Source organism: Ornithorhynchus anatinus, chromosome 4, assembly GCF_004115215.2.
Source record: "Ornithorhynchus anatinus isolate Pmale09 chromosome 4, mOrnAna1.pri.v4, whole genome shotgun sequence".
NCBI lineage: Eukaryota > Metazoa > Chordata > Mammalia > Monotremata > Ornithorhynchidae > Ornithorhynchus > Ornithorhynchus anatinus.
The window spans coordinates 21,880,471-21,907,844 of NC_041731.1; the positions used below are offsets into that span (position 1 = coordinate 21,880,471).

Consider the following 27,374-nt stretch of genomic DNA (forward strand, 5'->3'; position numbering starts at 1 on the left):
CCACGGCTTCGTTAGCGTGCGGACCTCGAGCTCGGGTTTGGGCTGGGGCTTCTGGGCAGGGGCCGGTCGGCCCCACGTGCCAGTGCTAGCCAGGGGCCGGCAGGGAAGGTCCCGAGCGGCGCTCCCGAGTGACACCGTTTGTCCACAAGACCTCCGAGGTTCCCAGAAGGCAGAGATCGCCCCTCCCACCTGCAGAAAAGTGCTTTCGTCGGGCTTCGCTTCCCAGTCGTTTTTTGGTGGTGGGTTTTTTTTTTTTTTTTACGGTATTTGTTGAGCGCTTACTGTATGCCTGGAACTGTACTAAGCGCTGGGGTGTGTACAAGCAAACCGAGTTGGACCCCGTCCATGTCCCCCGTAGGGCTCGCGGTCGTAATTGCCATTTTACAGATGAGGTAGCCGAGGCACAGAGAAGTTGAGTGACTCGCCCAGGGGTCACCCAGCAGACAAGTGGCAGAGCTGGGATTAGGACCCAGGTCTCTCTGACTCCCGGGCCCGGGCTCTATCCGCTAGACCAGCGCTGCCTCTCCTGGGTTCCTTCCACCCCAGCGACCCCAGCGAGGGCCGGCTGATGAAGACGGGGGCCGGGAGCCCCAAGGCGCCACCGTCCCGGGTGCCTGAGTGCAGCCCCTGAAAATACACCATATCCTGTGTCTGCAGGCACACGTGATCCTCTACCGATACACGTGTGTTAAGCGAGGATCCGCATGCACGCAATAGCTCGTACACGTAGGCGTAGGATATATCGAATCCGTCCGTACGTGGTGTCCAGCGTCTGTGTACGCGTGCTATCCTCTATCCACGTACACGTAGTAGCTTGCATTCGTACACGCACGGTATCTCGTGTCCGTATGCGCGCACGGTATCTCGTCTCTCTATGCTCATGATATCTTTTCTCCGTATGTACACGTTATCTTATACCCTTACGTACATAATCTCTTGTCTTCGTATGTACCCGGTATCTTCTGTCGGTATGTACACAATATCTCGTCCCCATATGCACACAATCTCGTAAACCAAAACGTGCATGTATGCAGTTCCATGTTTTCTCTTTGCATCGTGAATGTGAACTCAATAGCTAACTTGAAATTTCACTTAAAAAAATTCCCTCAGGCTCTTTGGGCAACCGGATCTTCTCGTAAGTCCTATCGGTGTGATAACCGCAGAAGGACCCGAGACATGCGTATTCTCCTTTCGCTTTCTGCTTCTACCCGATTCTGCTCTTTCTCTTTGTTCTCCTTCGTTCCCATTTTCCTTTTCCTTTGAATGTTAGCCAACTCTGGTGTCTGTGTGCTGGATATCAGAATCATTCCACGGCAGGGTGGCCCGGTGGGTAGAACGCCGGCCTGGGGGGGGGGGGGGGCGGAAGGACCTGGGTTCTAATCCCAGTGTCACCACTTGTCTGCTGTGTGACCTTAGGCAAGTCACTTCACTTCCTCTGTGCCTCAGTTTCCTCATCTGTAAAATGAGGCTTGATTGTGAATCCCCCTGTGGGACAGGGACTGCGTCCAACCCTATTTGCTGGTATTTATTCAGTCGTATTTATTAAGCGCTCACGGTGTGCAGAGCACCGTATTAAGCACTTACACCCCCGGGCTTCCGTACGGGGCCCGGCACATAGAAAATGCTTACAGAATCCCAAATTCATTGAGCGCTGACTGTACTCAGCGCACTGTACTAAGCGCTTGGAAGAGTCCGTCATCACAGAGTGGGTAGACAGGTTCCCTGCCCCACAGCAAGCTGGCCGACCGTTGACTGTGTTGGATTGGACTCTCCCGAGCGCCTAGTACGGGCTCAGTGTGTATTAAGTGCTCAGTAAATGCGACTGATTAATGGATGGACGGATGGATGGATGAGCTTCTAGAGGTGGATGGGAAATATCCGGCTCTTCCGGGGAGGGAGAATGTCCAAGGTAGAGCAGACCGTCCCCTCGGCCTTCTCTCGCTCGAGACCTGTAGAGACAGACCTGCCGTCTTCTAAGCCCCTCACCCAGCAATTTGCCTCCTTTATCCTGCCTCTGTCTCTCTCGATCTTCGGGTGCCTTTCTCCTCCCCGCCCAGTAGTAGACGGCACCTCCTCGGGAAGACGTTTTGTCGAAGCGGCGGGCCGAGCGGGTCGAGCTGGCCCACCTAGAGCAACAAGCCAGAAGTCGTAACAAGGTCGTTTTTCTGTGGGTGAACCCGCAGAAGGATCATGAAGGAAGGAAGGCGGGAGGATTTCTTCTTTTTACCGACAAAAAAGAAATCTCCCGGACATCCCGAATCTTCTCCGTTCACGCCGCTGGGCTGTACCGAGCGCTTGGGAGAGTCGGTGCTTTGCACACAGTAAGCACCTGACAGATACCATCGTTATGATTCCAGAACAACAGAATTAGCCCATAAGGGGGAGCGGTCTGTAGTCCTCAGTCAGTGGCATTTGAGCACTTAACGTGCGGAGAACCGTATTAAGCACTTGGGAGAGTCCAGTCCAACAGAATTAATAGACACATTCCCTGCCCATAACGAGCCTAGAGGGACGGTCCGCAGTCGATGAATCGATAGTATTTGTCGAGGGCTTGCTATGTGCAGAGCACTGTACTGAGCGCTTGGGAAAGGTCAGTCCAAAGGCCAGTCTAGAAGATACTCCGATAACACCATCCGACTGCGGGTCCCAGCCCCACCCCTTGTCTGCCGCGTGACCTCAGGGCAGGTCACTTCACCTCTCTGGGCCTCGGTTCCCTCGTCTGTAAAATGGGGGTGGAGACGGTGGGCCCCATGTGGGACGGGGACCGTGTCTAATCCGATTAACGCGTGCCTACCCCAGCGCTTAGATTAGTGCTCGGCCCGTGGAAAGCGCTTCGCAAGTACCGTCGTCGTCCTCATCATTATTATTCATTATCCGGTCCACCGTAAGGGAGAGACCGCAGGAATCGGCCGCAGACCCTGTGGAAAACCCCTCCGCCACCCGAGATGGCCGCTCGGACGCGGGCAGAGTGGATTTGGGATCTGCCTCGGCCCCGGGTCCAGCCCCGGGCACTGCCGCGGGCTTCGCCGATCCGCGTGGCTACATTCAGCCTCCCTAGAAAAGAGGAGGTTTTAATAATAATGTTGGCATTTGTCAAGCGCTTACTCTGTGCAGAGCACCGTTCTAAGCGCTGGGGTAGGCACAGGGGAATCAGGCTGTCCCACGTGAGGCTCACAGTCTTCATCCCCATTTTACAGATGAGGTCACTGAGGCACAGAGAAGTGAGGTGACTTGCCCACGGTCACCCAGCTGACAAGGGGCGGGGCCGGGATTCGAACCCGTGATCTCTGACTCCCAAGCCCGTGGCTCTTTCCATTGAGCCACGCTGCTTCTCTGTTTTGAGGGCTAGGGGTCTGTGTGGGGGCTTCCCACTCCTCTGGGCAGCTGCAGCTCAACCCCCCCCCCCCCCCCCCCCCCAAGTACTCGACTCTTTTTTTTTTTGTTTCACGGTATGGGTTAAGCACTCACTACGGGCCGGGCACTGTTCTGAGCGCTGGGGCGGATACAAGCAAATGGGGTCGGACACAGTCCCGGTCCCACATGGGGCTCGCAGTCTCAATCCCCCTTTTCCAGATGAGGTCACTGAGGGAGAGCAAGGTGAAGTGCCTTGCCCGGGGTCATGAAGAAGACAAGTGGTGGAGCCGGCATGAGAACCCGGGGCCTCCTGGCTCCCGGGCTTAGCCAGCGACTAGAATGCACTCCGCCGCCGAGGTCTTCCCGCAGACAAGCCTCGTTCCCCATCCCGTCCGGGGGGAAGAGCACGACCGTGGTGACCCCGCGACTGCGTCCGACTCGATTAACGTGTCTCCGCCCCAGCGTCTAGGGCAGTGCTTGTCGCATGTCGCTTAACGAGAACCGTTATCATCGTTATTATGTTAGATAACCAGGCAGGTCCGCCACTGAGCCGGGCAGCAGAGTGAGCCCCGCCCCGAACGCGTCTGTTTATCGTTGCGTCCTCCTCTACCCAGCGTTCGGTCCGGTGCCCTGCATGCGGTAAGCGCTCACTAAATCCGATGGAATGAATTGAATGAATGCAGGCCGAGGGAGGAGGGGGGCTGAACGAGGGGGAGACTTGGCTCCCGTTTGCCGTCGTCCCGCCCCCCCCCGCGTGATGTTCTTCTCCGGCCCGACGACCCCCTCCTGCCCGCGTCTGTGAGCGCCTCTCAGAAAGCCCGCTGCCCGGCGCCCTCAACGCGCCGCTCTCGTTCCCGGCAATAACGAGCGGGCCCCGTCCTTGATTCATTTCTTCTCTAGAGCCGTCTCCGAGCCCGACCTCCCGGCCGCGGTGGCGAAGCGACGGCGTGTCGTTATTCCGTAACGCAGGGCACGGAGAGAAGACGGCGAGTCCCCTCTGGGGTATTAAATTTTCTCTCCGCCCGAGACGGAGGCCCTTCTGGAGCAGGAGGGATCCAACCACCCCCACCGTACGCACACAGACCCTTCTCTTCGGGCCGAGCGAACCCCGAAACCCTCAGAACAACTGGGGATCATCCGACGCTTGAAGATTCCTACCTGTAATCCATCGATCGATGGCATCTGTTGAGCTCAACGGGGCCTAATGGATAGAGCCCGGGCCTGGGAGTCAGAAGGACCTGCGTTCTCATCCCGGCTCTGCCATTCTGCCGGGTGACCTTGGGCAAGTCACTATACCTCGCTGGGCCCGAGTTCACTTTTATCGTCAAATGCCGTCGAGTCGTTTCCGAGTCACGGAGACTTTATGGATGTATTGCCCCATCTGTGAAATGGGGATGAGCCCCATGTGTGTCCAGCCTGTCTTGTGTGTACCCCAGCACTCACTGCAAAGTGCCTGGCACCAAGTAAACTCTTAAGCGCCATTAAAAAGCGAAACAAAACTGTGCAGAGCACTTGGGAGAGTGCAGTGCAACACAGTTAGCGGATGCCTTCCCCCGTCCATAACGGGCCGACGGTCTACGGGCGAGACGGACATTGACGTGAATAAATCAGAGAGTTCCACCTGTGTCCTTCCAGTCTCCACAGAAGTCATTCACTCGGTTGGATCTATTGAGTGCTCACTTTGCGCCGAGCGCCGCACCAAGCACTTGGGAGAGCAGAACAGAACAATAAACGGGGACATTCCCTGCCCACAACAGGCTTACGGTCTGTCGAGAAGTTCTTCTTTACGCCTGGCCTCCCTTTCTCCCGCTGCAGTTTAGGCTTATTTTCTCTCCCCTCAGTGGGCGTGAAGAGCAGCTGACTGAGTTCCCCTCCATAGAAACGAGAGATGTGTGCCCTAGTGAGGGAGGAAGAAAACGAAGCCGAAGGGGAGGAGGGTTTTTGCCAGACCCCACTCTGCTGCCGGCGTGGAGCTGTGGAAACTCCGGTGGCTCTGTTGATCCCAGGGTCCACGGTTCACCCGGTAGAGGACAGAGGCAGGGCCTACTAGCCACCGGAGTGTCGAATGCGAGCCCACGGGGAATGACAACAATAGTAATTGTGGTGTTGGTCGAGTGCTTGCGATGTGCCAGGCACTGGACTGAGCGCTAGGGTGGGTACAAGCCGATCGGGTTGGACACAGTCCCCGTCCCGTTTGGCAGATGAGGTAACTGAGGCCCGGCGAGGCGACTTGTCCAAGGTCACCCAGCGGATGACGGGCAGCGCTGGGATTAGAACCCGGGTCCTTCTGACTCCCGGGCCCGGGCTGTAGCCGCCAGGCCACGCTGCGCTGGGCCCGGCTGGGGGATGCAGAGTTCACTGGGTTGGCACCACCCCCGGCTGGGCCTCCCGGGGCGGTCCCGCGCCTTCCCGGCTGTTGAAGGTGAAACGGTGACGGGTCTTTAAAAGGAATTAACGTCTGGCAACCGGGTTGCTTTTCAGCTGCCTCCAGTGGGAGAGGAAATCGGGTCTGACTGGCTCGCTTCCCGCCACCGCAACAAGCCCTCGGGCCGGCTGGCCCCCACTCCCGGCAAATGGAAATTCCCGCCTTGGCGGGGTCACGGGGAAGACGGCTGATCTCTGCCAACGGCTTTCCTAGAGGGGTAGGGCTGCAGGGGGAGAACCTCAGAAGGGCTTTTGACGCTTTTTAGGGAAAAAGGCCGCGTCGGTCATATTTATGGAGCTCTTACTCCGTGCAGAGCACCGTACTAAGCGATCGAGAGAATACAATAGAACGATACACTGGCCCATTCCCGGCCCACGACGAGGTTAGAGTCTAGGAGGGAGGCAGACGTTAATATGCATAAATAAATGACGGACACGGACATCGGTGCTGTGGAGCCGGGCGGGGATGTGAATACAGGGAGCGAGTCGGGGTGACGCAGAAGGGAGTGGGGGGAGAGGAAAGGAGGGCTTAGTCAGGGAAGGCCTCCTGGAGGAGACGGGCCTTCGATAAGGCCTCGAAGCCGGGGAGAGTCATCGTGTGTCGGAAGTTTAGGTCGGAGGAAGGGAGAGTGGATGGAAAGAGTAAGGGTTAGGGTGGAGCCCGACCGATTCATTCCTCCCGTGTCGTCCTGTCCGTTTCCCATCCCTTCGGCTCCGACTGCCGGTTGCCGGCCCCGCGACGGTCGGCCGGACCGTTGTCCGCGGTGGATCCTGCCGGGGCCTCCTTTCTCACGTCCTTTCCCCAGGCGGTCGCTTTTCCTCTGGGACGGTCCTCGACGTCGTTCGTTCGGTTCAGTCGTGCTTATTGAGCCCTGGCTGTGTGCGAAGTACTGTCCTGAGCGCTGCCTGAGAAGGAGATAATCCGCCATGTTCAAAGTGGAATTTCTCATCTTTCATCTCCCCTCCCCGCCACCCGCCCTTTTATTTTTGGTGCTGTTCGTTGAGCGCCCAAGATGGGTCGATGGAAGATAATCAGAACCCACGTGGGGCTGACGGTCCGAGTAGGAGGAAGAGTGGATAGCTGAGCCCCAATTTACGGATGAAGGAATTGAGGCCCAGAGATGTGAAGTCACTTGCCCGGGGCCACACGGCGGCCACGTGGCAGAGCGGGGATTAGAACCCAGGTCCTCCGACTCGCCAGCCAGTCGGCCGCACCGCCACTCCTCAGCCCAGCCCACCTCTCACCTTCCCCGTCTCCGTGAACAAAAATCTCCTCCCTGCGTCTGAAGCCCAGCACCGCGGTATCAGAGCTCGGGCCCGGGGAGTCGGAAGGATCTGGGTTCTAATCGTGGAACCGCTACCTGTCTGCTCCGTGATCTTGGGGAAGGCATTTCACCTCTGTGCCTCGGTTCCCTCGTCTGTAAAATGGGGATTGAGACCGTGAGCTCCGCGTGGGACAGGGCTGACTTGTAGTCGTTGGTTCAGTCGTATTTATTGAGCATTTATTGTATGCAGAGCACTGTGCAACAGTAAACTCATTCCCTTCCCACAACATGCTTATGCGGTCTAGGAGGGGCAAACAGACGCGTAAAGAAATCAACAAATGACAGCTGTGGACACAAGTGCTGGGGGCTGGGAGCGGGGGAGAGCAAAGGGAGCGAGTCAGGGCAACAGAGAAGGGAGGGGGAGATGAGGAGAAGGGGGGCTTAGTCAGGGAAAGGCTCTTGGAGAAGATGGGCCTTCGATAAGGTTTTGAAGCGGGGAGTGAATGTCTGTGGGATTTGAGGAGGGAGGGCCAGAGGCAGGACGTGGAGACGGGAGGCCGGGAGGTGGGCACGGAGGCCGAGGCGGTCATCCGGACCGGGGAGGATGAGTGATCGTATTCATCCACATCGATGTCCCGTCTCCCCGCTCTGGACTGTAATCTCACCGTGGGCTGGGAACGCGTCTGCCGCCTCTGCGTACTGCGCTCTCCCAACGCTCCGCGCACGGGGCTCCGTAAGTCCGACTAATCGGTGGACTGTGGACAGGAACCAAATCTTGTGCTTCTCTTGTATCTCCGGAGTGCTTAGGACGGCACGCTGTCCTCAGCAGCCGCTCAATAAATGTCCTCGCCGCTGCTTTTACTTCTGTCGCTACCGCAGAGCGAGTCACGCAGTCGCATTTATTGAGCGCTTACCGTGTGCGGAGCGCTGTCCTGAGCGCCTGGCCGTCGGGAACCTGTTCCTTCGCGCGTCTCCGGCGGCGACCTAGGAGATGCCGTCAGGGGCACGCTCGAGGGGCCGTTCCACGCCCGTGTCGAGAAGCGTGTCCGGTCAGGGTGAGGGACGTGAAAGCCGTGGGGTGTTTTGTTGTTGTTGTTTCGGTTGGGTTTTTGGGTTTGTTTTTTTTTTAACGGTAACGGTTAAGCACTTGCTGGACTAAGCGCTGGGTAGATAGAAGCAAATCAGGTTTGCTTCTAATCTAATCTAATCTAATCCCGATTAGACCGTAAGCCCGTCAAACGGCGGGGACCGTCTCTATCTGTTGCCGACTTGTTCATTCCAAGCGCTTAGTACGGTGCTCTGCACATAGTAAGCGCTCAATAAATGCTATTGAATGAAAGGTTGGACACAGTCCATGTCACTCAGTCTTCATCCCTAATTTAAGATGAGGAAACGGAGGCGCGGAGAACTGAAGCGACATGCCTGGGGGGGGGGCCAGGAGATGTGTGGCGGAGCCGGGATTGGAACCGAGGTCCTCCGACTCCCCGGCCCAGGCTCTGGCTACTGGGCCACACTGCTTCTCATCGGGCGGAAGTTCTTATAGGGAAGTTTGAAAAGCCGCTTGGCCTAAATGGATAGGGCCCGGGCCCGGGAGTCAGAAGGACCTGGGTTCTAATCCTGGCTCTGCCGCTCGTCAGCTGGGCGACCTCGGGCAAGTCATTTCACTTCTCCGGGCCTCGGGCGCCTCCCCTGTAAAATGGGGATGAAGACTGTGAGCCTCGTGTGAGACACGGACTGTGTCCAACCCCATCTGCTTGTCTCCCCCCGCCCTCCCAGTGTTCAGTACGGTGCTTGGTACGTAGGGAGCGCCTAACAAGTACCACAGTGATCATAAATATTATCGCGCACTCCAGCACGTAGTACGCCGCCTGGTACGTATAAGCGCGTAACAGATACTACAGTTATTAGTATTATTATTATTATTATTATCATCAGCTACCCCAGCGCTCAGCCTGGCACATAGCAAACGCTTAACGAATAAGATAAAAGAAGAGGTCGTGATCCTCCTTGCTCTCCTCCTTTGCAGTTGCTTCCTCTCCTTGCTCCTGGTGGCCGCCGTGGTGTGGAAGATCAAACAGAGCTGCTGGGCATCGCGCCGTAGAGAGGTAAAGTCAGGACCCACGGAAGGAAAGAAACGCAAAGCCGCCCTCGGGACCCGCGTTGCCCATCATTCATTTTTTAAGTTTCTCACTGTCTCTGGCCCCGTTCGACCGCAAACTCTACCCGTGTACACCTTTGGTGGGGAACGACTTAGTTTCCGGACCGCCCTCCTGCCCGCGTCTCCCTTAACGGTGACGATGGCTGCGCTGCTCGGGAGGCGCTTACTACGTCCCGGGCACGGTACTGAGCGCCGGGGAGGACGTAAGCAAATCGAGCGGGACACGGTCCCCGTCCCACGTGGGGCTCGCTGTCTCCATCCCCGTTTTTCCAGATGAGGGAACTGAGGCCCAGAGAAGCGAAATGACTTGCCCGAGGCCACACGGCAGCCGCGGAGGCAGAACCGGCAATAGAACCCACGCCCTTCTGACTCCCAGGCCCCGGGCTCTCTCCCCCAGGCCTCGCTGCTTCTCCCGGTCCACCCTGTAGACCCACCCCTCCCCCGGCCTTCCCCCGAAGGGGGAGGGTACGGCCGACGGGGCTGGCGCCGCGGCCCCCGTGGGGTCGCGAACCCAAGCCCCCCCCCCGCGCCTGACTCCGGCCGCCCTGTTCGCTCTCGCCAGCAACTCCTCCGCGAGATGCAGCAGATGGCCAGCCGCCCCTTTGCGTCCATCAACGTCGCCCTGGAAACGGACGAGGAGCCGCCCGATCTCATTGGGGGGAGCATCAAGGTAAGAGCAACCCGGCCGGGGCCCGCGCCCCTAATCCCCGTTCTACAGACGAGGGAACCGAGGCACCGAGAAGCGAGGCGACTCGCCCGGGGTGACCCAGCAGACGAGCGGGGGAGCCCGAATTAGAACCCGGGTCCTTCCGACTCCCAGGCCCGGGCTCCGGGGGCTTGCAGCCCGTTGGCGCAGCGGGGTTCCCGTGAGCCAGCCGCCGCCGCGGGGGAAGGAGGGCTGCCTCGGCGTTGCCGTGGGCGTTGAGGAATGGCGGAAGACGCTTGCTTTGCCGGCTCCCCGGATCTGGCAGCGGGCCTGGTCTGGGGGTTTTGTTCGTCCGTTCGTTTTATGGTATTTGTTAAGCGCTTACTGTGTGCCGGGCACCTTTCTAAGCGCCGGGGAAGATGGAGGGCTAATGGGGTTTGAACACAGCCCCTGCGCCACATGGGACTCACGGTCTTCATCCCCGTCTTACAGCCGAGGTCACCGAGGCCCGGGAAAGCCAAGTGACTTACCCGGGGTCGCCCGGCAGACGAGCGGCCGAGCCGGGATGAGAACCCAGGTCCTCCGGCCCCCCCCCCGGGCCCGGGCCCTATCCCCACATTAGGCCACGCGGCCTCTCGGGGTGCGCCTCTGCCGCGGGTCCTCCCATCCGCGCGTGCTCCGGGCGTGGGCGCTCGGGTGTCCGCGAGCGGACGTCACGGGGGGTGCGAGGGGAGGCCCCTCGCTGCGCTACGAACACGGGGGGAGGCCGATGAGAGACAGTCTGCTTCGGCAACGAGGGGCAAGTCACAGTTCGGGGGTGAGAAGGCCGGTCGAGTGCGGCGAATAACGGTCCTCTCCCTCTCTCCTTCTTCCTCTCTCCTCTCCCTCTGCTTCTCCTCCTCTCCCTCTCTCTCCCCTTCTCCCTCTTCCTCTTTCCCTCTCCTTCTCTCCTTCCCCCTTCTCCTCTCCCTCTCTCTCCCCGTCTCCCTCCCCGGCTCTCTCCCCCTCTCCCTCTTCGTAGACGGTGCCCAAGCCGATAGCCCTGGAGCCCTGCTTCGGCAACAAGGCGGCCGTCCTGTCGGTGTTCGTGCGGCTGCCGCGGGGGCTTGGGGGCGTCCCCCCGCCGGGACAGTCGGGTGAGCGTCCTCCCCGCCCCGGCCCCGCCCCGGCCCGCCTCCTCCCCAGAGGCCGCCCCGCCGCCCCGCGACCGGGGCCGGCCGGCCCGGGGCGGGAGAACCCCGAGCCGGCCGCCTTCTCGCTCCCCCGTCCTCGCGGTCGGGCGTCGGTCGAATCGTATTTAGCGGGCGCTTACCGCGTGCAGCTCGCTGAACTGAGCGCCCGGGAGAAGACGGTACAAAGGAGTTGACGGGCACGTTCCCCGCCCACGGCGAGCGTACGGTCCAGAGGGACAGTCTACGGTCGGTCAGTCGGTGCTACCCGCCGAGTGCCTCCTGCAGGCAGCGCACTGCACCGAGCGGTTAGGAGCGTCCGACCTAGTGTGACGGACACGTTCGCGGCGAGGTCACCGGCCGGAGGGGGAGGGACGGTCTCCCCTTGAAGGTTTCACTAGAGGGTTTTGTTTCGGTTTTTTCCCGGATAGTATCCGTTAAACGCCCAGCACCCGTCAGGCGCCGTACTAAGCAGCGGCTGTGCCCGAGCGGCCCGGGGCCTCTGCCCCCCGGGGGGAGCCCCGGCCGGGACTGGCTGCGCCGGGTGCCCGGGCTCCGGGGGCCGCCGCTCCCCTCTGACTCTCTGTCCTCCTCCCCTCTCGCGGCTGTCCAGGTCTGGCGGTGGCCAGCGCGCTGGTGGACATCTCTCAGCAGATGCCAATCGCCTACAAGGAGAAGTCCGGAGCCGTCCGGAACCGGAAACAGCAGCCGCCCGCACAACCAGGGACCTGCATCTGACGCCCCAGAGCCTCAGGAACTGCCCGGGCAGGGTTTTCCCCGTGAGAGAGAGAGAGAGAGAGAGAGAGAGAGAGGGAGGGAGGGAGGGAGAGGGGGATGGCGGCGGGGGGGGGGGGGGGGGGGGGGGGGGGAGGGGGGGAGGGGAGAGGTCTTCCGGTTACCGTGCACGAGACCGGAGGAATCCGGAGGCGGCGGCGGCCCGACCCCGTCTGCATGACCGATCGCTTCGTCCGGCGCTGCCCGGACCGTCTTCCCGCCCGGTTCGAATCCCGCCCGCCTGGGACGCCGCCGTCCACCCCGGGCGCCGCGCGGCCCGTCGGTGGGGCCGGGTCCCCCCGGGGCGGCCGCCTCGCGCCCGGCGGGCCGGCGGGGGGGACCGCGGCCCGTCTGCTCGCCGGCCCCCCCGGGGGACCTCGGGTGGATCCCGGGAAGAGGGTCGCCGGAGAGGCGTCCTCCCTCGCTTCTCCCGGGCGGGTCCCCCCCCGCTTCCGGGAAGAAGCGTCGCTCGAGCCGCGAACGTACCGCAGTCAGCCGCCTCTCTCCCCGCGGCCCCGGCGGGGCAGGGGGTCGTCTTGGGCCCTTCCCTCGCCCTCCCCGCGAATGTCGGTTTGACGTCGGCGGGACCCCTTTTAGAATCCTCCCTCAGGCCACCTCTCTCGCACCCGCACGCCCACACACACGAAGTGCCTCGACGTCCAGAGCTCCGGGCACGGGGCGGCGGGCGGACCCGGGACTCCCCCGGCCGCACCGGCCGTCCCCGGGCAGGTAGAGCCGGGAGGCCGGGCCGCCGTCTCGTCCGAGAGGGGGGCGGTCCGAGCGGCCGGAGGGTCCCGGAGAGGCGTGGGCGTGGGCCGCCGCCTCCCCCGCCCCGCCCCCACGGAGCCGGGATGAGTCACGGCCCCCCCCCCCCCCCGCCCTCCGCCCTCCGGGGACTCTGGCTGCGGCCCCTCCCCCGCCCTCCGTGTCCAGGCGGCGTGACCCGTCCGCCCCGTCGACCCGGGGGCCCGGGGGGAGCCGGACGGTGTCCCCGGGGGTGTCCGCCTTCTATCTCTTTCCCTCCTGCCCTGTGGCTGGGGCCGCTGCAGCAACCCTCCCTCCTTCCCTTCCTCCTCTCCCTCCTCCCTTCCCTCCCAGAGCACGTCGCCCGTCTTCTCCTCTACCCGGACGGAGCCCCCTTCTCCATCTGGGCCAGGGGAGCCGCCCAGGCTCGCGGGGCTTCCGGTGGCCGAGGGACCGGGGAGGCCCGTGACCTCCGAGGACCGAGGGTCCGGAAACTGGAGTGGCGCGGGGTCTCCGCCCCCCGGGGCGGCCCGGGGGCCTTCCCGGGAAAAGTCCCCCCCCCGTCCCCCGTCCCCCGTCCCCCCCCCCCCCCCCGGCCGGGCGGCGTCGCACAGAGGCCCGGTGACGACGGGGCGGTCGGCGACGGAGGGGTTCGAAAGGTCGGGGGGGGCCTCCCCCCGGCCGGACCCGACACGCCCGGCCCCCGCTTTATTGTCGCGGTGCGTTGGACGGGGACAGACGTCCGCCCGGTGACTCGCCGGGGTGACCGGGCCGGGCGCGGCCACGGACCGTCGACTCAGTCCGGATAGAGGAAGGAGGAGCCGCCACCGCCACGGAGAGCCCCGTCCCCGGGGGGGGGGCCCGTCAGCGGCCGGAAGAGGGGATCGCGGGGGTCTCCCTCCGCGTCCCAGCCGTCCGCGAGAACCTTCTTCCTCCTCCTCCCTCCGCCGAGGATCCGCCCTCTCCGGACGACCTTCCCGGGGCGGGGAGACGCGGGGAGGAGGATCCTCCCCGTCCGCTCCCCCCGAGGCCCTCGCTCTGTCGCCCGGCTCCCCGGCTGGCCGTGGGGCGGGGGACGCTTCCGGGGCCGAGCCGGGGTCCCGGCAGAGTCGCCCGCCGGAGCGGCCCGGCCGGCTGCCCGTGCGCGGGGCCCAGCCGGAGGCGTCGCCCCGGCCGGTGTCCGGCCCGGGCCCGTCGAGCCGGGGGCGGGGGGGGGGGGGGGGGGCGACGACTCGGTGACGCGACGCCGGCCCCCCCTTAGCGGCCACCTGTCCATCCCCGCTCCGCCCTCCTGCTCGCCCCCGCCGCCTCAGTCGCGCTCCCGGGGCCGGCGGGACCCGGGAGTCGCGGCCGGGGCCCGGGGAGACGGACGGAAGGGCGCCGGGCCCGGGGAAGGAGCGGGTGACGGCTGGGCCCCGGCGAGTCCCTGGCGGGGGCGGGGGGGGGGAGGGTCCGCCCGCCCGGCGGGGAGAGAGACCGCAGAATTCACCGGAGGACCCATTTCTCCGCACGGGTGCACGGCGGAAGGTCCCGAGGCTCGGGGCCTCTGGTTCCGGGGGGGCCCCGTCACTCTGTCCCCGGTTCTCCGTTTACTTTCCGACTCGAGCTTGTCTGTTAATATGTATAATTCGACCCGGCGCGCGCCCCGGGTGTAAATATTGAGGAAGTGTTGTAAACTATCGCATTGCAGGTGTCGGGCGCTTCTCTGTCTCCCTCCGTCCCTCCTTCCCTCCCTCCCTCCCTCTCTCTCTCTCTCTCTCTCACCGACACACGAACACACACGGTGGACTGCGATTTTTGGTAATTTTGTATTGTAAAATAGCCGCTGATTTAAGCAGGAGCGAGAGGCGCCCCAGGGGCCGGGCGTTTCGGACACAATGTGAAATACCTGTACATAGGCGCCGAGTAAACGAGAGACGACTTCCTCGGAAATAAAGTAGACGGTCTGGTAAGCCGGGCCTCCAGCTGGCGGCTCTGCGGGCCCCGGGGGTCCCCGGGAGGATCTCCTCCCTCCCTCCGACCCCCGTGCCCCTCGGGGACCGGGGCGTATCTCCACGGCGCAGAGAGCGTGGCGAAGCGGAAAGCCCACGGGCCCGGGCGTCAGAGAGTGACGGGTTCCGATCCCGGCTCCGCCGCCTGTCCGCTCCGCGGCCTTGGTCGAGTCACTTGGCCTCTCCGGGCCTCGGGTCCCTCGCCTGGAAGGCGGGGATGAAGGCCGTGGGCCCCACACGGTCCAGGGGACCGCCTCCACCCCGATTCGCCCGTATCCACCCCGGCGCTCAGTACGGTGCCCGGCACGTCGTAAGCGCGTAACGGATCGCACGGTGGTTATTTAGAAAAGGGTGGCTTGCCTGGGTGTCGCGGCGGGGCCGGGGCCGGACGCGGCCGGGGTCCGCGGATCCCCCGGCCGGGGGGGAGGCCTCTTTCCGGATCGGAGGCCGAGGTGGGGCGGCCTCTCCCGGCCCTTCCGGCCGGGCGAGGGACGTGACCGGGCCTGTCTGCCGCGGAGGGCCCCCGGAGCCCCCAGCCCTCTGACCGGCCCGGCCTCCGGTTCACCTCGGCCCTGGCCCGTGGTGTTCGGTGGGGGGACCCAGAGACCGGTGGGATGGTCCCCCGGCAGGGAGGGGCATCGGCTCGGGGCCGTGGAGGGGGCGGGGCGGAGCCCAGTGCCGCAAAGCGGTCTCCGGGGTGGGGGGCCTCTCACCCAGACTCGAAGCTGGTCTGTGTGTCGGGCCTCGACTGGACTCACCTCGGAGTCCCGCGGGGGGGGGGGGGGGGTCTAGGGGCAAAGCCTCGCACCCCGGCGAAGGGCGCCAACGATGTGGGGCTGATACGGCCTGTGGACGGGGGCTAGGGGCGGGCACCGTGTCTGCCCCCAATTTTTCCAGTTGACCCCCGGCCCGAACCTGGCTTCTGACCGGAGTCCCCACGGTCCTGCCACCTGGGGAGGGGAGGCAGGCCCAGCCCATCTCCTGGGCGAGGGCATCGCGTGACCGAGAAGAAGGCCTGCCCAGCTCTCTCTCGTCGTCCTCTCCCCGGGCTGGAACCGGGGCCCCGCCCGCCGCACCGCCCGACCCGGTCTCCCGCTGCCCGACGCCGGGGCCCGAGGCGAGGCTCGTAGCCGCACGGCTTCCCCGGACAGGCGAGGCCGGGGGCCCGGCGGGGGCAGGGAGCGCCGACCCCCCCCCGACGACTGGGGCCTGGGCCTTGCGCGGCTAAAGGAACGCGTGGGGAGAACGGGGCCGGAAAACGTGCTTTACTGGGGGCCGAACGGATTCCACCCCAGATCCTCCAACCCCGGAGGGGGCGGAGGGTAAGCTGGCTGCGGGCGGGCAAGGGCCCTACCGACCCGAGGGTGGAGTGCTCTCCCCGGCGTTCGGTCCAGTGCCCCGCACCCCGCGAGCACTCAGTAAATGCCGCTGATTGGAATGGGGAGGTGGGGTCGGACCGTCTAGGCCTCGGTCCCTCCCTCGATGGATCGATCGTACCTTCGGAGCGCTTACTACGCGCGGAGCTCTGTACCTCCTTCCTGCCCCCCCCCCCCCCCCCCGTCCACTTCTGCTCTGGCCACCGACCTCACCGCTCCGGGCCGGGCTGGAGGGGCCCGGGGTACGGTAGACCCCGCTAGACCGTAAGCTCGTGGGCGGGGACCACGTCTCCCAACCGCCCCGGTGCCCGACGCCGGGTGGACGAGGACCGGCTGGGCCCGATACGGCGGAGGCTCAGAGGGGCCAACTGCCGGCCGTGGGTCCGTTTGGGGGACGGGGAGGGTGGGGAGCCCCGGTAATGATGAAGAAGCGTTAGAGAAGCAGCGTGGCCCGGTGGGAAGGGCCCGGGCTTGGGGGGGGGGGGTCGGGCGGAGGTCGTGGGTTCGAATCCCGGCTCCGCCGCTCGTCAGCTGTGTGACGGCGGGCCGGTCACTTCACTTCTCTGGGCCTCAGTTCCCTCCTCTGCAAAAGGGGGGCGGGGGTGAAGACCGTGAGCCTCACGTGGGGCCACCCGATGACCCTGTATCTATCCGGGCGCTTAGAACGGCGCTCGGCCCGGAGTAAGCGCTTAGCCAATACCGGCGTTAGAGCGGCGTGGCTCAGTGGAAAGGGCACGGGCTTGGGAGTCGGAGGTCGTGAGTTCGAATCCCGGCTCTGCCACTTAGCCGTGTGACCGTGGGCGAGTCACTTGGCTTCCCTGTGTGTGCCTCGGTGACCTCACCTGTAAAACGGAGCCTCGTGCGGGGCAACCTGGTCGCCCTGTATCTCCCGGCGCTTCGAACGGTGCCCTGCCCAGAGTAAGCGCTCAGTAAATACCAACGTCGTTATCATTACGACTCCGGTACCTGCCGAGCGCTTTCTCCCGTGCCGAGCGCTGGGTCCGGGGCGGGAAGAGGGGCGAGGCCGCAGGGAAGGGGCGGGGGAGTCCTCGACGCCCGTGAGCGGAATCCGGGGGGCGGCGGGGACCCGCCGACCCCGTCACGGGAGGAGCCGGATCGCCACGGTGGGCAACAGCAGGCATCTCCAGGGGGCCGGGGGCCGGCGGGCAGCGCCCGACGCCGGGCCAGGGAACCCTCCGGGGGGCCGGACCGCCCGGGACACCTGCGGTGGGGGGAGACAAGCGGGGGGCCTGACGGAGGGACCCCAAAATGCTTTCCGGGTGGAACCGGGCTGAAATCCGTCCCCGTCCTACCCTCTCCTCTCTCCTCAGACCGGCTTCCAGGCCCGCTGGCCCCTGCCACTCTCGGGCCGCTGCTAAGTGGCACCTCCCCGTCCCCCTCCCGCCCCCCCCCACAGCGCTCCGCACCTAGTGAGCGCTCGATAGATACTATCGAAGGAATGAGTCGGCACGAAGGGGCGTGCACGGAATCGCGGATGCGGTCCCCGTTCACTCCCACTGGCACCCACAAAAGCCCCACATCCCCGGACGAGGCCCCCCTGCCCCCGTCCCCCCGCCGGTACCTGCGTGGGCCTTGCCCGGCGGAGGAGGCCGTCGGGCCGGGTGCCCTTCGGGGGACGGGACCCCCAGTCCCGCTGCCAGGTGAGGGGGGCGGCGGGGTGGTCCCCGAAGGCCTCGATGGCGTTCTCTGCGGGACGGGGCGGGAGTCGGCCGGGAGCCCACGATGGGCGGGGGCTGGGTGTCCCCCCCCCCCCCCCCCCCGCCCTCCCGGTGCCCGGCTCTCACGGAGGCAGGGGTTGCGGGTGAAGAGGTGCAGGAAGGCCTGGCATTCGTCGTGCCGGTTCCCGCTGGCCCCGCAGCCGCACCAGGGCGCCACGCTGGAGCTCGCGTTGTCCACGTAGTTGGGGGTGACGGGCGTGCCTGGGGGGGGGGGGGGGGGCCGGGGACACGCGACCGCGGGCACCCCGTCACCGAGGCTCCCCCGGGACCCGGGGGGACACCCACCCCCACCCCCCGCCGCCGGGCCAGGGCCGGGCACGGGGAGGGCGAGGGGCACGTGGAGTGCACGAGGGGGACGGGGAGGGCGAGAGGCACGGGGAGGGCGAGGGGCACGAGGAGGGCACGTGGAGGGCACGTGGAGGGCGCGAGGGGGACGGGGAGGGCTAGGGGCACGTGGAGGGCACGGGGGAGGGCGAGGGGCACGAGGGCGAGAGGGAGTACCCAGGAGGCCGACGTAGGCCCTGCGGCAGGCGGCCTGGTCGTCGTTGAGGCAGGCGGTGGGGGTCGTCGGGGACGGCTGGCACAGGGCCTGGAAGTCGGCCAGGCGCGACCTGGGGCGGCGAGGGCACGGGGGCAGAGCGGGCCCGGGGCTTGGGGCCCCGGCCCGGGTCCCTCCCTCCCTCCCTCCCTCCCTCCCTCCCGCCGGGTGGGCACCTGCAGAGGTGAGTGCGTCGGCAGGCGTCCCGCGGGTGCAGGCAGTTGGGCTTCTCGGGGGCGGCGGCGTGGGGGACGGGGCGGCGGGGGGCCGGCGGGTAGTAGGAGCAGGCGGGCACGATGGTCTGGCGGCGCCGCTCGGCGCAGTGGTGCCCGCGGCAGGGGCAGAAGAGCAGGCGGTGGGTGAGGGCGGGCGGCAGGCGGCCGAAGAAGCGTCGCAGGGCCCGGCGACAGCGGGCCCGGGCGCAGGACCCCGACCCGGCCCCGGCCCCGGCGCGGGGCGGCCCCCGCAAGCAGGCCCGCACGTAGCGGGCCCGCAGCCGCTGGCACCCGCCGTCCGCCTGGCACGCCTGGGCCGCCTCCAGGCACCGGTTCGCCCCGGGCGCCTCGCTCTGCCAGCCTCGGGGGGGGGGACAGACGGACCGAAGGAAGGACGGCCGGAGGGCCCCCTCGCCCCCGACCCCCTCGACGGCCACCCGGCTTCACCTCCCGCCCATCCTTGGCCGCCCCGGCTCCCCGGGGAGGGAGGCGGAGGGAGGGGCAGAGACGAGAAAAGGAGAGAGGCGGACGGAGGCAGAGAGACCACGCGTGGGGCCCGGGTCCCCCCCCCCGGCGGGTCCCGAGGCCCCCGAAGGACGGGTACGGGCCCTCCTCCCCAACCTCCACCCCCCGGCCCGGCCCCTTCCCTTCCCCGTCCCCCGGTTCCCTCCGCCGGAAAACCGGAACGAAGGCCGGGAGCCCCTCGTGGGACGGGGACGGGGTCCGACGGCCCCGCGACCACCCCGGCGCGTGGCACGTGGTGAGTGAGCTTGACGGATACCGTCCTCGGTATCGTCATCGCCGTCGGACGGGGGCCCGGGGGCTGCCCGATCGATCGGCGGTATCGACCGAGGCCTAACGCCGCGCTGAACGTCTGGGAGAGCAGGAGGCCGCGGAGACGGGCCCGTCTCCCCCGGAAGGCCCAGGGGGTCGTGTGAGGCGTCGTACCTGCGCTGACGGAGGCCGCGGGGACGGAATCCGGCCCCCTTACGGGAGGCTCGTAGGGAGAGGCGTCCGGCCCCGACGGGTCTGGAGGAAGCGGGGTGAGGGACGATGGGGCCCGGTGCCCGGCCGGCCCCCGGAACCCACCCGCCTCCGGGGCCGTCTTGTAGCCGCACGCTTCTTCGCTCGCTCATTCGAGCGCTCACTGTGTGGGGACCGCTGTCCTGAACTCTCGGGAGAAGCCAGCGGAGCGGTGAACGGACGCGTTCCCTGCCCACGGTGCGCGTGCCTCCCACCTCGCCTCCTCCTGACTCCACTGCCCCAGCAGGGCGCCCTTCTGCCTCCGGAATTCCCCTCGCCCCCTCCCACCTCACCTCGCACCTCTCCTACCCCGGCCCGGCCCGCACACCTCGCTCCTCTGGTGCCGACCTTCTCACCGGGCCTCCGTCGCGTCGCCGACCCCTCGCCCACCTCCTGCTTCTGGCCTGAGACACCCTCCCCCCTCGTGTCCCCTCCTTCGAAGCCTCACCGAAGGCCCATCTCCTCCAAGAGCTCCCCTCTCCTCATCTCCCGCTCCCCTCTGGCTCGCCCTCGCGCTCGAATTGGCTCCCTTTATTCACCCTTCCCCCGGCCCCGTAATTTGCGTTCGGAGCGCGATCTGTCGACGTCCGTAAATCTCCGCCTGAGCTCACCGTTGGGCGGGCAACGGGTCTCCCGACTCCGTCGTGCTGTACCCTCCCGAGTGCTCGGTACAGTGTTCCGGACACCAGAGAGGCTCGCTAAATGTGACCGACTGATGGGTCGGGGCTCAGGGTGCTGTGGCACCCGGAGGCCGTGGTTGATTGACATTAGCGCCTCCTTCCTCGCCGGGTTCGTTCGTTCATTCGATCGCATTTACTGAGCGCTTACGGCTTGCGGAGCGCCGTACCAAGCGCTTGGGGGAGCCCAGCGGGACAGTAAACGGACGTATTCCCCGCCCACAGAGCGCTCCAGATCTGGGGGGGGGGGCCGCCCCTCCAGGAAGCCCTCCTGGGTTTGTTATGGCCTCGGCGGGGCGAGAGGTGGGGGGTGCCTTCTCCCCGGCGGAGACCAAAGGCAGAGAAGGGCAGACCCAGGATCCCGACTGGGGGGGGGCGGGGGGCACCCAGAGGGTCAGCGGCCACCTGGACGGGCGAGCGGGCCCCGGGTTTTGGGTCGGGGGGAGAAGGGTGTCCTGCTGACCTGGCAGGAGACTCTGGTGGAGGGTCCAGTAGACGCCGAGGCACTGCTTCTCCTCCTTCGTGTCCCGCCGGCAGCGGCAGCCGAAGAAATGGGTGGACAGCAGGGCCCCGGCCGCGCCGCTGCACCGGCCGCGGGCGTCGGGGTCCGGCTCGGCCGGCCCGCCGCCCGCCGCGCACTGCCGCAGGGTCCGCCACTGGGCGCTGCAGGTGGGGTCGCTGGTGCAGGCCTCGCCGGCCCGGAGGCAGTCCCGGGCCCCGGGCCCCAGGGTCGCGGCCACCAGCGCGTCTGCGGGGGAAGGAGACCGAGCTGGGAGCCCGCAGGGAACGCCCGTAATAACGGCAACGGTAAATCGGGCTCGTCGTTCAGTCCTTACTGCGGGCCAAGCACCGTTCTGAGCGCGGGGGGAGATACGAGCTAATCGGGTCGGAGCCAGTCCCCGTCCCGCGTGGGGCTCACGGCCCTCATCCCCATTCTGCAGATGAGGGAACTGAGGTCCAGAGAGGCGAAGCGACTCGCCCGAGCGTTTAGTAGAGCGCTCCGCAAGGGTCAGCGCTCAATCGGTACGACTGAATGAAGGAAGGAATGAACGAATCCACCGACACGCCGCTTCGCGGTCGCGCAGGCACCCGCCAACTCACATTCACTCCCCTCACGAGCTCGTTGTGGGCAGGAGCGCGTCTGTTGTCATGTTGTACTCTCCCACGCGCTTAGTACAGTGCTTTGTACACGGCAAGTGCTCGCTAAATATGCTGCAATGAACAGACGCACACTATCTCACACATGCACGTAGCGTGGCGTGGCGGAGAGAGCCCGGGCCCGGGAGCCAGGAGGTCATGGGTTCTAATTCCGGCTCTGACGATCGTCTGCTGGGTGACCTTGGGCAAGTCACTTGACTTCTCTGAATGAATGAACGAACCCAGGTCCCTCCGGTTCCCGGGCCCGTCACCCACCCGCTAAGCCATGCCGCTTCTCGGCCTACGCGGCAGGTGCCGAGCCTGGGCAAAGGGATGCAAGCACGCACGTCACACACACACAGTCTCTCCAAGTCACATTCGCCCAATCTCTCAAACGCGCGCACACACTTTATAGCTCCCAGCCCTTCCCAGACACAGTCTCTTACGACACCTCAGTCTCTCACCCAGCCTCTCAGGTGCACACGCGGTCTCTGAGGCGCGCACGCACGCCGTCCCTCGCAGACCCATGCAGACGCACACGCTCTCTCGGCCCTTCGCAGACCGACCGGCTCTCCCAGAGGCTTCACTCCCAATCTCTCAGCGGCACAGACCCACCCTCTCAGGTGAGCTCGCTGTGGGCGGGCAGTGTGTCTCTCGGTTCTCATGCCGGACTCTCCAAGCGCTGAGTTCAGTGCTCTGCACACGGTGAGCGCTCAATAAATGCAACTGAGGGAAAGCAAGCGTCTACAGACCTCTCACAGGTGCACTCTCAATCTTTCAGGCACAATCTCTCCGAGACGCCGCACACAACCCGCTCTCTCTCACAGTCCTCCACAGACACACGGTGTCTCTCTTAGACGCTGTCTCTCCCAAATGCTACACTCAAAGTCTCTCAGACTCACAGGCCCAATCTCTCAGACACACACACACACAAACGCAGACACAGCAACTCTCACGGAGGCAGACAGACTCAAAGCTTCTCAGCCTCATGCACCGCAGAGTCTCTCATGGAGGCGGCACTCACCGTCTCTCAGATGCCCAGACACAGTCGCACACGTGCCACCCTCGTCCTCCTCCCGGCCCCCCCAGTCTCTCCCAGGTGTACCCGTTCCGAGGTCACTTGCTTGCCCCAGACCCCCGCCCCAAAATCCGCTCCCCGGAGGGTGGAGGAGGTGGATGGGGGGACGGAGGGCGGGCTGCTGGGGGAGAGAGGGTAATGATGGTAAGAAGAAGAATTGTGATATTTGCTAAGCGTTTACTCTGTGCCAGACACTGTCCTGAGCTCTGGGGTGGAGCCGAGCCAGTCGGGCTGGACACAGTCCCTGTCCCGCGTGGGGCTCACCGTCTCAATTCCCCGTTTGACAGATGAGGGAACAGGGGCCCAGAGAAGTGAAGTGACTCGCCCCAGGTCACCCAACAGACAAGTGGCGGAGGCGGCTTTAGAACCCATGACCCTTTGACTCCCGGGTCCGGGTTCAAGTCCTTGAGCCGTGCTGCTTCCCCCGGAAGGACGAGCCCCCCACCCCACCCCCACCCCCAACCACACACACACACACACCTACACACTCTGTCCGGGGGTCTCGGGGCTGGGAGGGGCGAGATGGAGAGAGCGGAGAGACCCGCAGAGACACGCTCATGGACGACTCCAAAGAGACAGAGAGGCCGAGAGACACACAGAGACGGCGAGGCAGAGACAGAGCGGGCAGCGCAGAGACCTAAAGGCACACAGAGACAGAGAGGACGAGGCAGAGATAGAGCGGGCAGGGCACGGAGATCTAGAGGAACATGGAGACAGAGAAGTTGAGGCAGAGACGGCGAGACCAGGGGAGAGACTCAGAGAGGCAGAGGCCAAGAGAGAGACGGAGCGGCTCAGAGAGATAGGGCGGACGAAGGGGAAGCAGAGACGGGCAGAGATCTAAAGGATAGATAGAGACGGGGAAGATGAGGCAGAGACAGTGAGACCAAGGGAGAGACACGTAGAGTCAGAGAAGACTAGGCAGAAAGAGACCAAGGGAAAGAGAGACAAAGGGACCGAGGCAGAGACGGAGGGAGCCAGGGAGGACCAAGGGGAAACGGAGGCAGAGATCTAGAAGCGCACAGAGGCGGAGACGGAGAAGCAGAGGCAGACAGGACAAAGAGGAGGCAGAGAACGAGAAGGCAGAGACGGGGAGAGAGGACGAAGCCGAGATGGACAGAGAAACCAAGGCCGAGGCGGAAAGACAAACAGAGAGGGCAAGGCAGAGACAGAAACAGAGGGACCGAGGTCGAGGCGCAGGGCAGCAGAGAGGACGAGGCAGAAGCCAAGACAGAGAGACCGAGTAGAGACAGAGGGGACGAGGCAGGGACGGAAACAGAGACACCAAGTCAGAGACGGAGGGGCACGGAGAGGACGAGGCCCAGAGAGACAGGGGACGAGGGAGAGTCGGAAGGCCGAGGCAGAGAGACCGAGGAGAGATACGTAGAGACAGAGAGGATGAAGGCACGGACAGAGAGACAGTGACCGAGACAGACCCGGACGGGCACCTGGAGGCAGAGAGAACGAGGCAGAGATCTAGAGGCACACGGAGACAGAGAAGCCGAGGCAGAGACGGGGAGAAGCCCGCACAGAGACAGGACGGGGCAGGCAGCCGTTGTTGGGCGGCGAGCGTCTCCGTTGCTGAATTGGCCTCTCCCGAGCGCTTAGTACGGTGCTCCGCACACAGTAAGCGCTCGGTAAATAGCACTGACTGACTGAACGAACGAACGGAGAGACGAAGGCAGAGACGGAGGAGGAGGGGGGGACTCACCGAGGAGCAGTGCGACGAGCGGGCCGCGGAGCCCCGCCATAGCGGGACCGACTCGGGTCGCTGCTTCCCCTCCCTCGCCCCTCCTCCTCCTCCTCGCCACCCTCCTGCTCCCCCGGCTCCCCTGGCTTTTCCCCCTACCTCTCCTGCTTCACCCGGCTCCCCTCTGCTCCCCCCGTTTCTCCTGCTCCTGCTCTCCCGGTCCCCCTCCTTTTCCTGCTCTCCCTGCTCCCCCTCCTTTGCCCGCTCTCCCCGCTCCTTCTGCTCCCCCTGCCTCTCCCTGCGTCTCCCGCTCCCCCCGCTCCTCCCTGCTTCTGCTCTCCTGCTTCACCTTGGCTCCTTCTGCTCCCCCTGCCCCTCCCGTCCTCCCTGCTCCCCCCCCCCCCCCGGCTCCGGCTCCTCTCCCCGCTTCTCCCTGCTCCCCCTGCTTCTCACCACTCTCCTGCTCGCTCCGCTCCCCCTGCTCCCTCCTCTCCCGCTGCTCCTCCTGCTCCCCGTCCCTCCCTGTTCCCCTTGCTCCTGCTTCTCCCTGCTCCCCCCGTTCCCCCTGCTGCTCTCGCTCTCCCTGCTTCACCTTGGCTCCTTCCGCTCCTCCTGTTCTCCCTGCTCTCCTGCTCCACCCTGGCTCCTTCTTCTCTCCCGGCTTCTCCCTGTTCTTCCTGCTCCCCCTGCTTCTCCCTGTTCCCCTGCTTCCCCCGCTCCCCCTGCTCCTTCTGCTCCCCCCTGCTTCACCTTGGCTCCTTCTGCTTCTCCCGTTCTCCCTGCCCTCCCGCTTTGCCCTGGCTCCTTCTACTCTCCTTGCTTCTCCCTGTTCTTCCTCCGCTGTCCCCGCTTCCCCCCGCTTCCCCTCTTTTTCTCCCTGGTCTCCCCGCTCCCCGGGCTTCTGCCGGACCGGCTCTGCCGGCCGGCGGGTCCCTCGTCCCCGCTTGCGGGGTTCCCCGCCCGCCCCGCCCCCGGCTAAATCTTAAAGGGCCCAAGCAGCTTTTCCTTTCCCTCGTCTCCCCCCGCGCTCCCCCACCCCCAACACCCGCGGGGAGCGGGGACAGCCTGCAGCGGGAGGGAGGGAGGTTAGACTCGGAGCCCTCGGCGCCCGGGCCGGAGAACCGGGGGGGGAAGGACCAGCGTGCCCGGAGGCAGGAGGATGGACGGGGTTATTATTATTACTCTTACTATGACGGCATTTCGGTGCTTACTACGTGCCGGGCACCGGCCTGAGCGCTGGGGTGACGATGATAATCACGACGTCGGTATCTGTTAAGCGCTTACTGTGTGCCGAGCACTACTCCAAGCGCCGGGGTAGATGCAGGATCCTCAGGTTGTCCCCTGTGAGGCTCACAGTCTTCATCCCCATTTTCCAGATGAGGGAACTGAGGCACCGAGAAGTGGAGCGACTTGCCCAAAGTCACACAGCCGACAGGTGGCGGAGCCGTAATCATAATGGTCTCTGTTAAGCATGTGCCAAGCTCATCGGGTGGTCCCCCTTGGGGCTCACAGTCTTAATCCCCAATTCGCCGATGAGGTCACCGAGGCACTGCGAAGTTGAAAGACTTGCCCCCGGTCACCCAACAGGCGAGTGGCGGGGCCGAGGTTAGAACCCACGACCTCTGGCTCCCAAGCCCGGGCTCTCTCCACCGAGCCACGCTGGGATGGGGTGGACACGAGCCCACGTGGGGCTCACAGTCTTCATCGCCATTTTACAGACGAGGTAACTGAGGCACAGAGAAGTGAAGCGACTTCCCTAAAGTCGCCCAGCAGTCAGGCAGCGGAGGTGGGATTAGAACCCATGACCTTCTGGCTCCCAGGCCTGTAGCCACTAGGCCACGCTGCTTCCCGGGGGTGACTGGGGAAGGGGCCCCGCCGGCCCAGGGGGCCACTGGGTCGGAACCTGCCTCCAGGGGGGTGCGACCACCCGACCTCTACCCAGAGAGGTCCATCCTCTGGATTCTATCTATTGCCATTGCTTTTGTCCGTCCGTCTCCCCCGATTAGACTGGGAGCCCGTCAGTGGGCAGGGACTGTCTCTATCTGTTGCCCATCTGTACATTCCAAGCGCTCAGCACGGTGCCCTGCACAGAGTGAGCGCTCAATCTACTACTGAATGAATGAACCCCACCAGATTCCACGCCCAGAGACGCGTCCCTCACTGTCAGCGACCGATCCCGGCCGGCCGACCTCGCTCTCCCTTGCCGCGGTCCTTCATTCGATCGTCTTTAGCGAGGGCCTGCCGTGTGCGGAGCACTGGACTCGACGCCTGGGAGAGGACGACGCGACCAGATGAACGGACGCAGTCTCTGTCCACGACGAACTTACCATCTAGAGGGGGAGTCAGACATCAATACACACGAAGAGATGACGGATATTGATAGAAACGGTGCGGGGCCGGATGGTGGGGGGTGAACGAAGGGAGCGAGTCAGGCCGACGCAGAGGGGAGTGGGAGATGAGGAAGGGAGGGGGGCTTGATCTGCGAAGGCCTCTTAGAGGAGATGGGCCTTCAGCAAGGCTCCGAGGCAGGGAAGAGTCACTGTCTGCCTGATAGGAGGAGGGAGGGCGTTCCAGGCCAGAGGCGGGACGTGGGCCAGGGGTTGGCGGCGGGACAGGCGAGCTGGAGGCCCAGCGAGGAGGTGAGCGGCGGCGGAGGAGCGGAGCGCGCGGGCTGGGTTGGAGAAGGGGGGTGAGGTAGGAGGGGGCGAGATGGTGGACTTATTTTAACTCCAACGGTGAGGAATTTCAGTTGGATGCGGAGGTGGACGGGCAACCACTGGAGACTTTGGAGGAGGGGCCTGAAATGTCCTGAACGTTTTTGTAGGCAACTGATCCGGGCGGCAGAGCCAAGTCTGCACTGGAGCGGGGAGAGACGGGAGGCAGGGAGGTCAGCAAGGAGGCTGATAGAGTAATCCAGGCGGCATTTTCCCCCTCCGCCCCGACCGGGGCTCCGTGACCACCCCCGCCAAGTCCCTTGCTCCAGTGGACCAGGCTGCCATCTTCTGGAATAAATCCCCTCTGAATGGTCGGGCCACATAATAATAATAACGATGATGATGATGATGGCATTTGTTAAGTGCTTACTATGTGCCAAGCACTGTTCTAACATCGCTCCCCACCCACCCGGGGTCAGTCTAGGGAACCTGGTGACCTGTGACTGAGTTCTAATCCCGGTTTCCTCCCACCTCGTCTGCTGCGTGACCTTGGGCCGGCCGCTTCCCTCCTCTGGACCTCAGATCCCTCATCTGTGAAATGGAGATGGAGACTGTGAGCCCCACGTGGACAGGGACGTGTCCAACCTGATTTGCTTTTACCCACCTCAGCGTTTAGTACAGGGCCTTGCACCTAGTAGGTGCTTCAAAAATATCCCAGATTACTA

The 27,374-nt window shown here is 64.8% G+C and overlaps 2 protein-coding genes across 3 annotated transcripts in view; one reads left to right on the top strand and one right to left on the bottom strand.

Moving 5' to 3' along the window:
• ATRN (attractin) overlaps positions 1-11,824 on the top strand; it is a 133,446-nt gene extending 121,622 nt beyond the window's left edge. The window contains exons 26-29 of one of the 2 annotated variants that reach the window (XM_029062687.2): positions 9,070-9,148; positions 9,764-9,871; positions 10,869-10,983; positions 11,630-11,824. In XM_029062687.2, coding sequence (XP_028918520.2) covers positions 9,070-9,148; positions 9,764-9,871; positions 10,869-10,983; positions 11,630-11,754 — 427 coding nt within the window. In that variant the 3' untranslated portion in view covers positions 11,755-11,824. Of the gene's footprint in view, positions 1-4,254; positions 4,980-9,069; positions 9,149-9,763; positions 9,872-10,868; positions 10,984-11,629 lie in introns of those variants that run through there. The other variant, XM_039911728.1, reaches the window with a different exon arrangement.
• Positions 11,825-16,682: 4,858 nt separating this feature from the next.
• Positions 16,683-24,125, bottom strand: GFRA4 (GDNF family receptor alpha 4). Its single transcript, XM_029062184.1, has 8 exons — positions 24,017-24,125; positions 20,557-20,841; positions 19,342-19,422; positions 18,355-18,754; positions 18,142-18,251; positions 17,707-17,841; positions 17,484-17,608; positions 16,683-17,123 (listed from the first exon to the last, which is right to left on the bottom strand). Exons 1-8 carry the CDS (start codon positions 24,054-24,056, stop codon positions 17,001-17,003), a joined length of 1,299 nt encoding a protein of 432 aa, XP_028918017.1. The 5' UTR covers positions 24,057-24,125; the 3' UTR covers positions 16,683-17,000.
• Between the last annotated feature and the right edge of the window lie 3,249 nt (positions 24,126-27,374).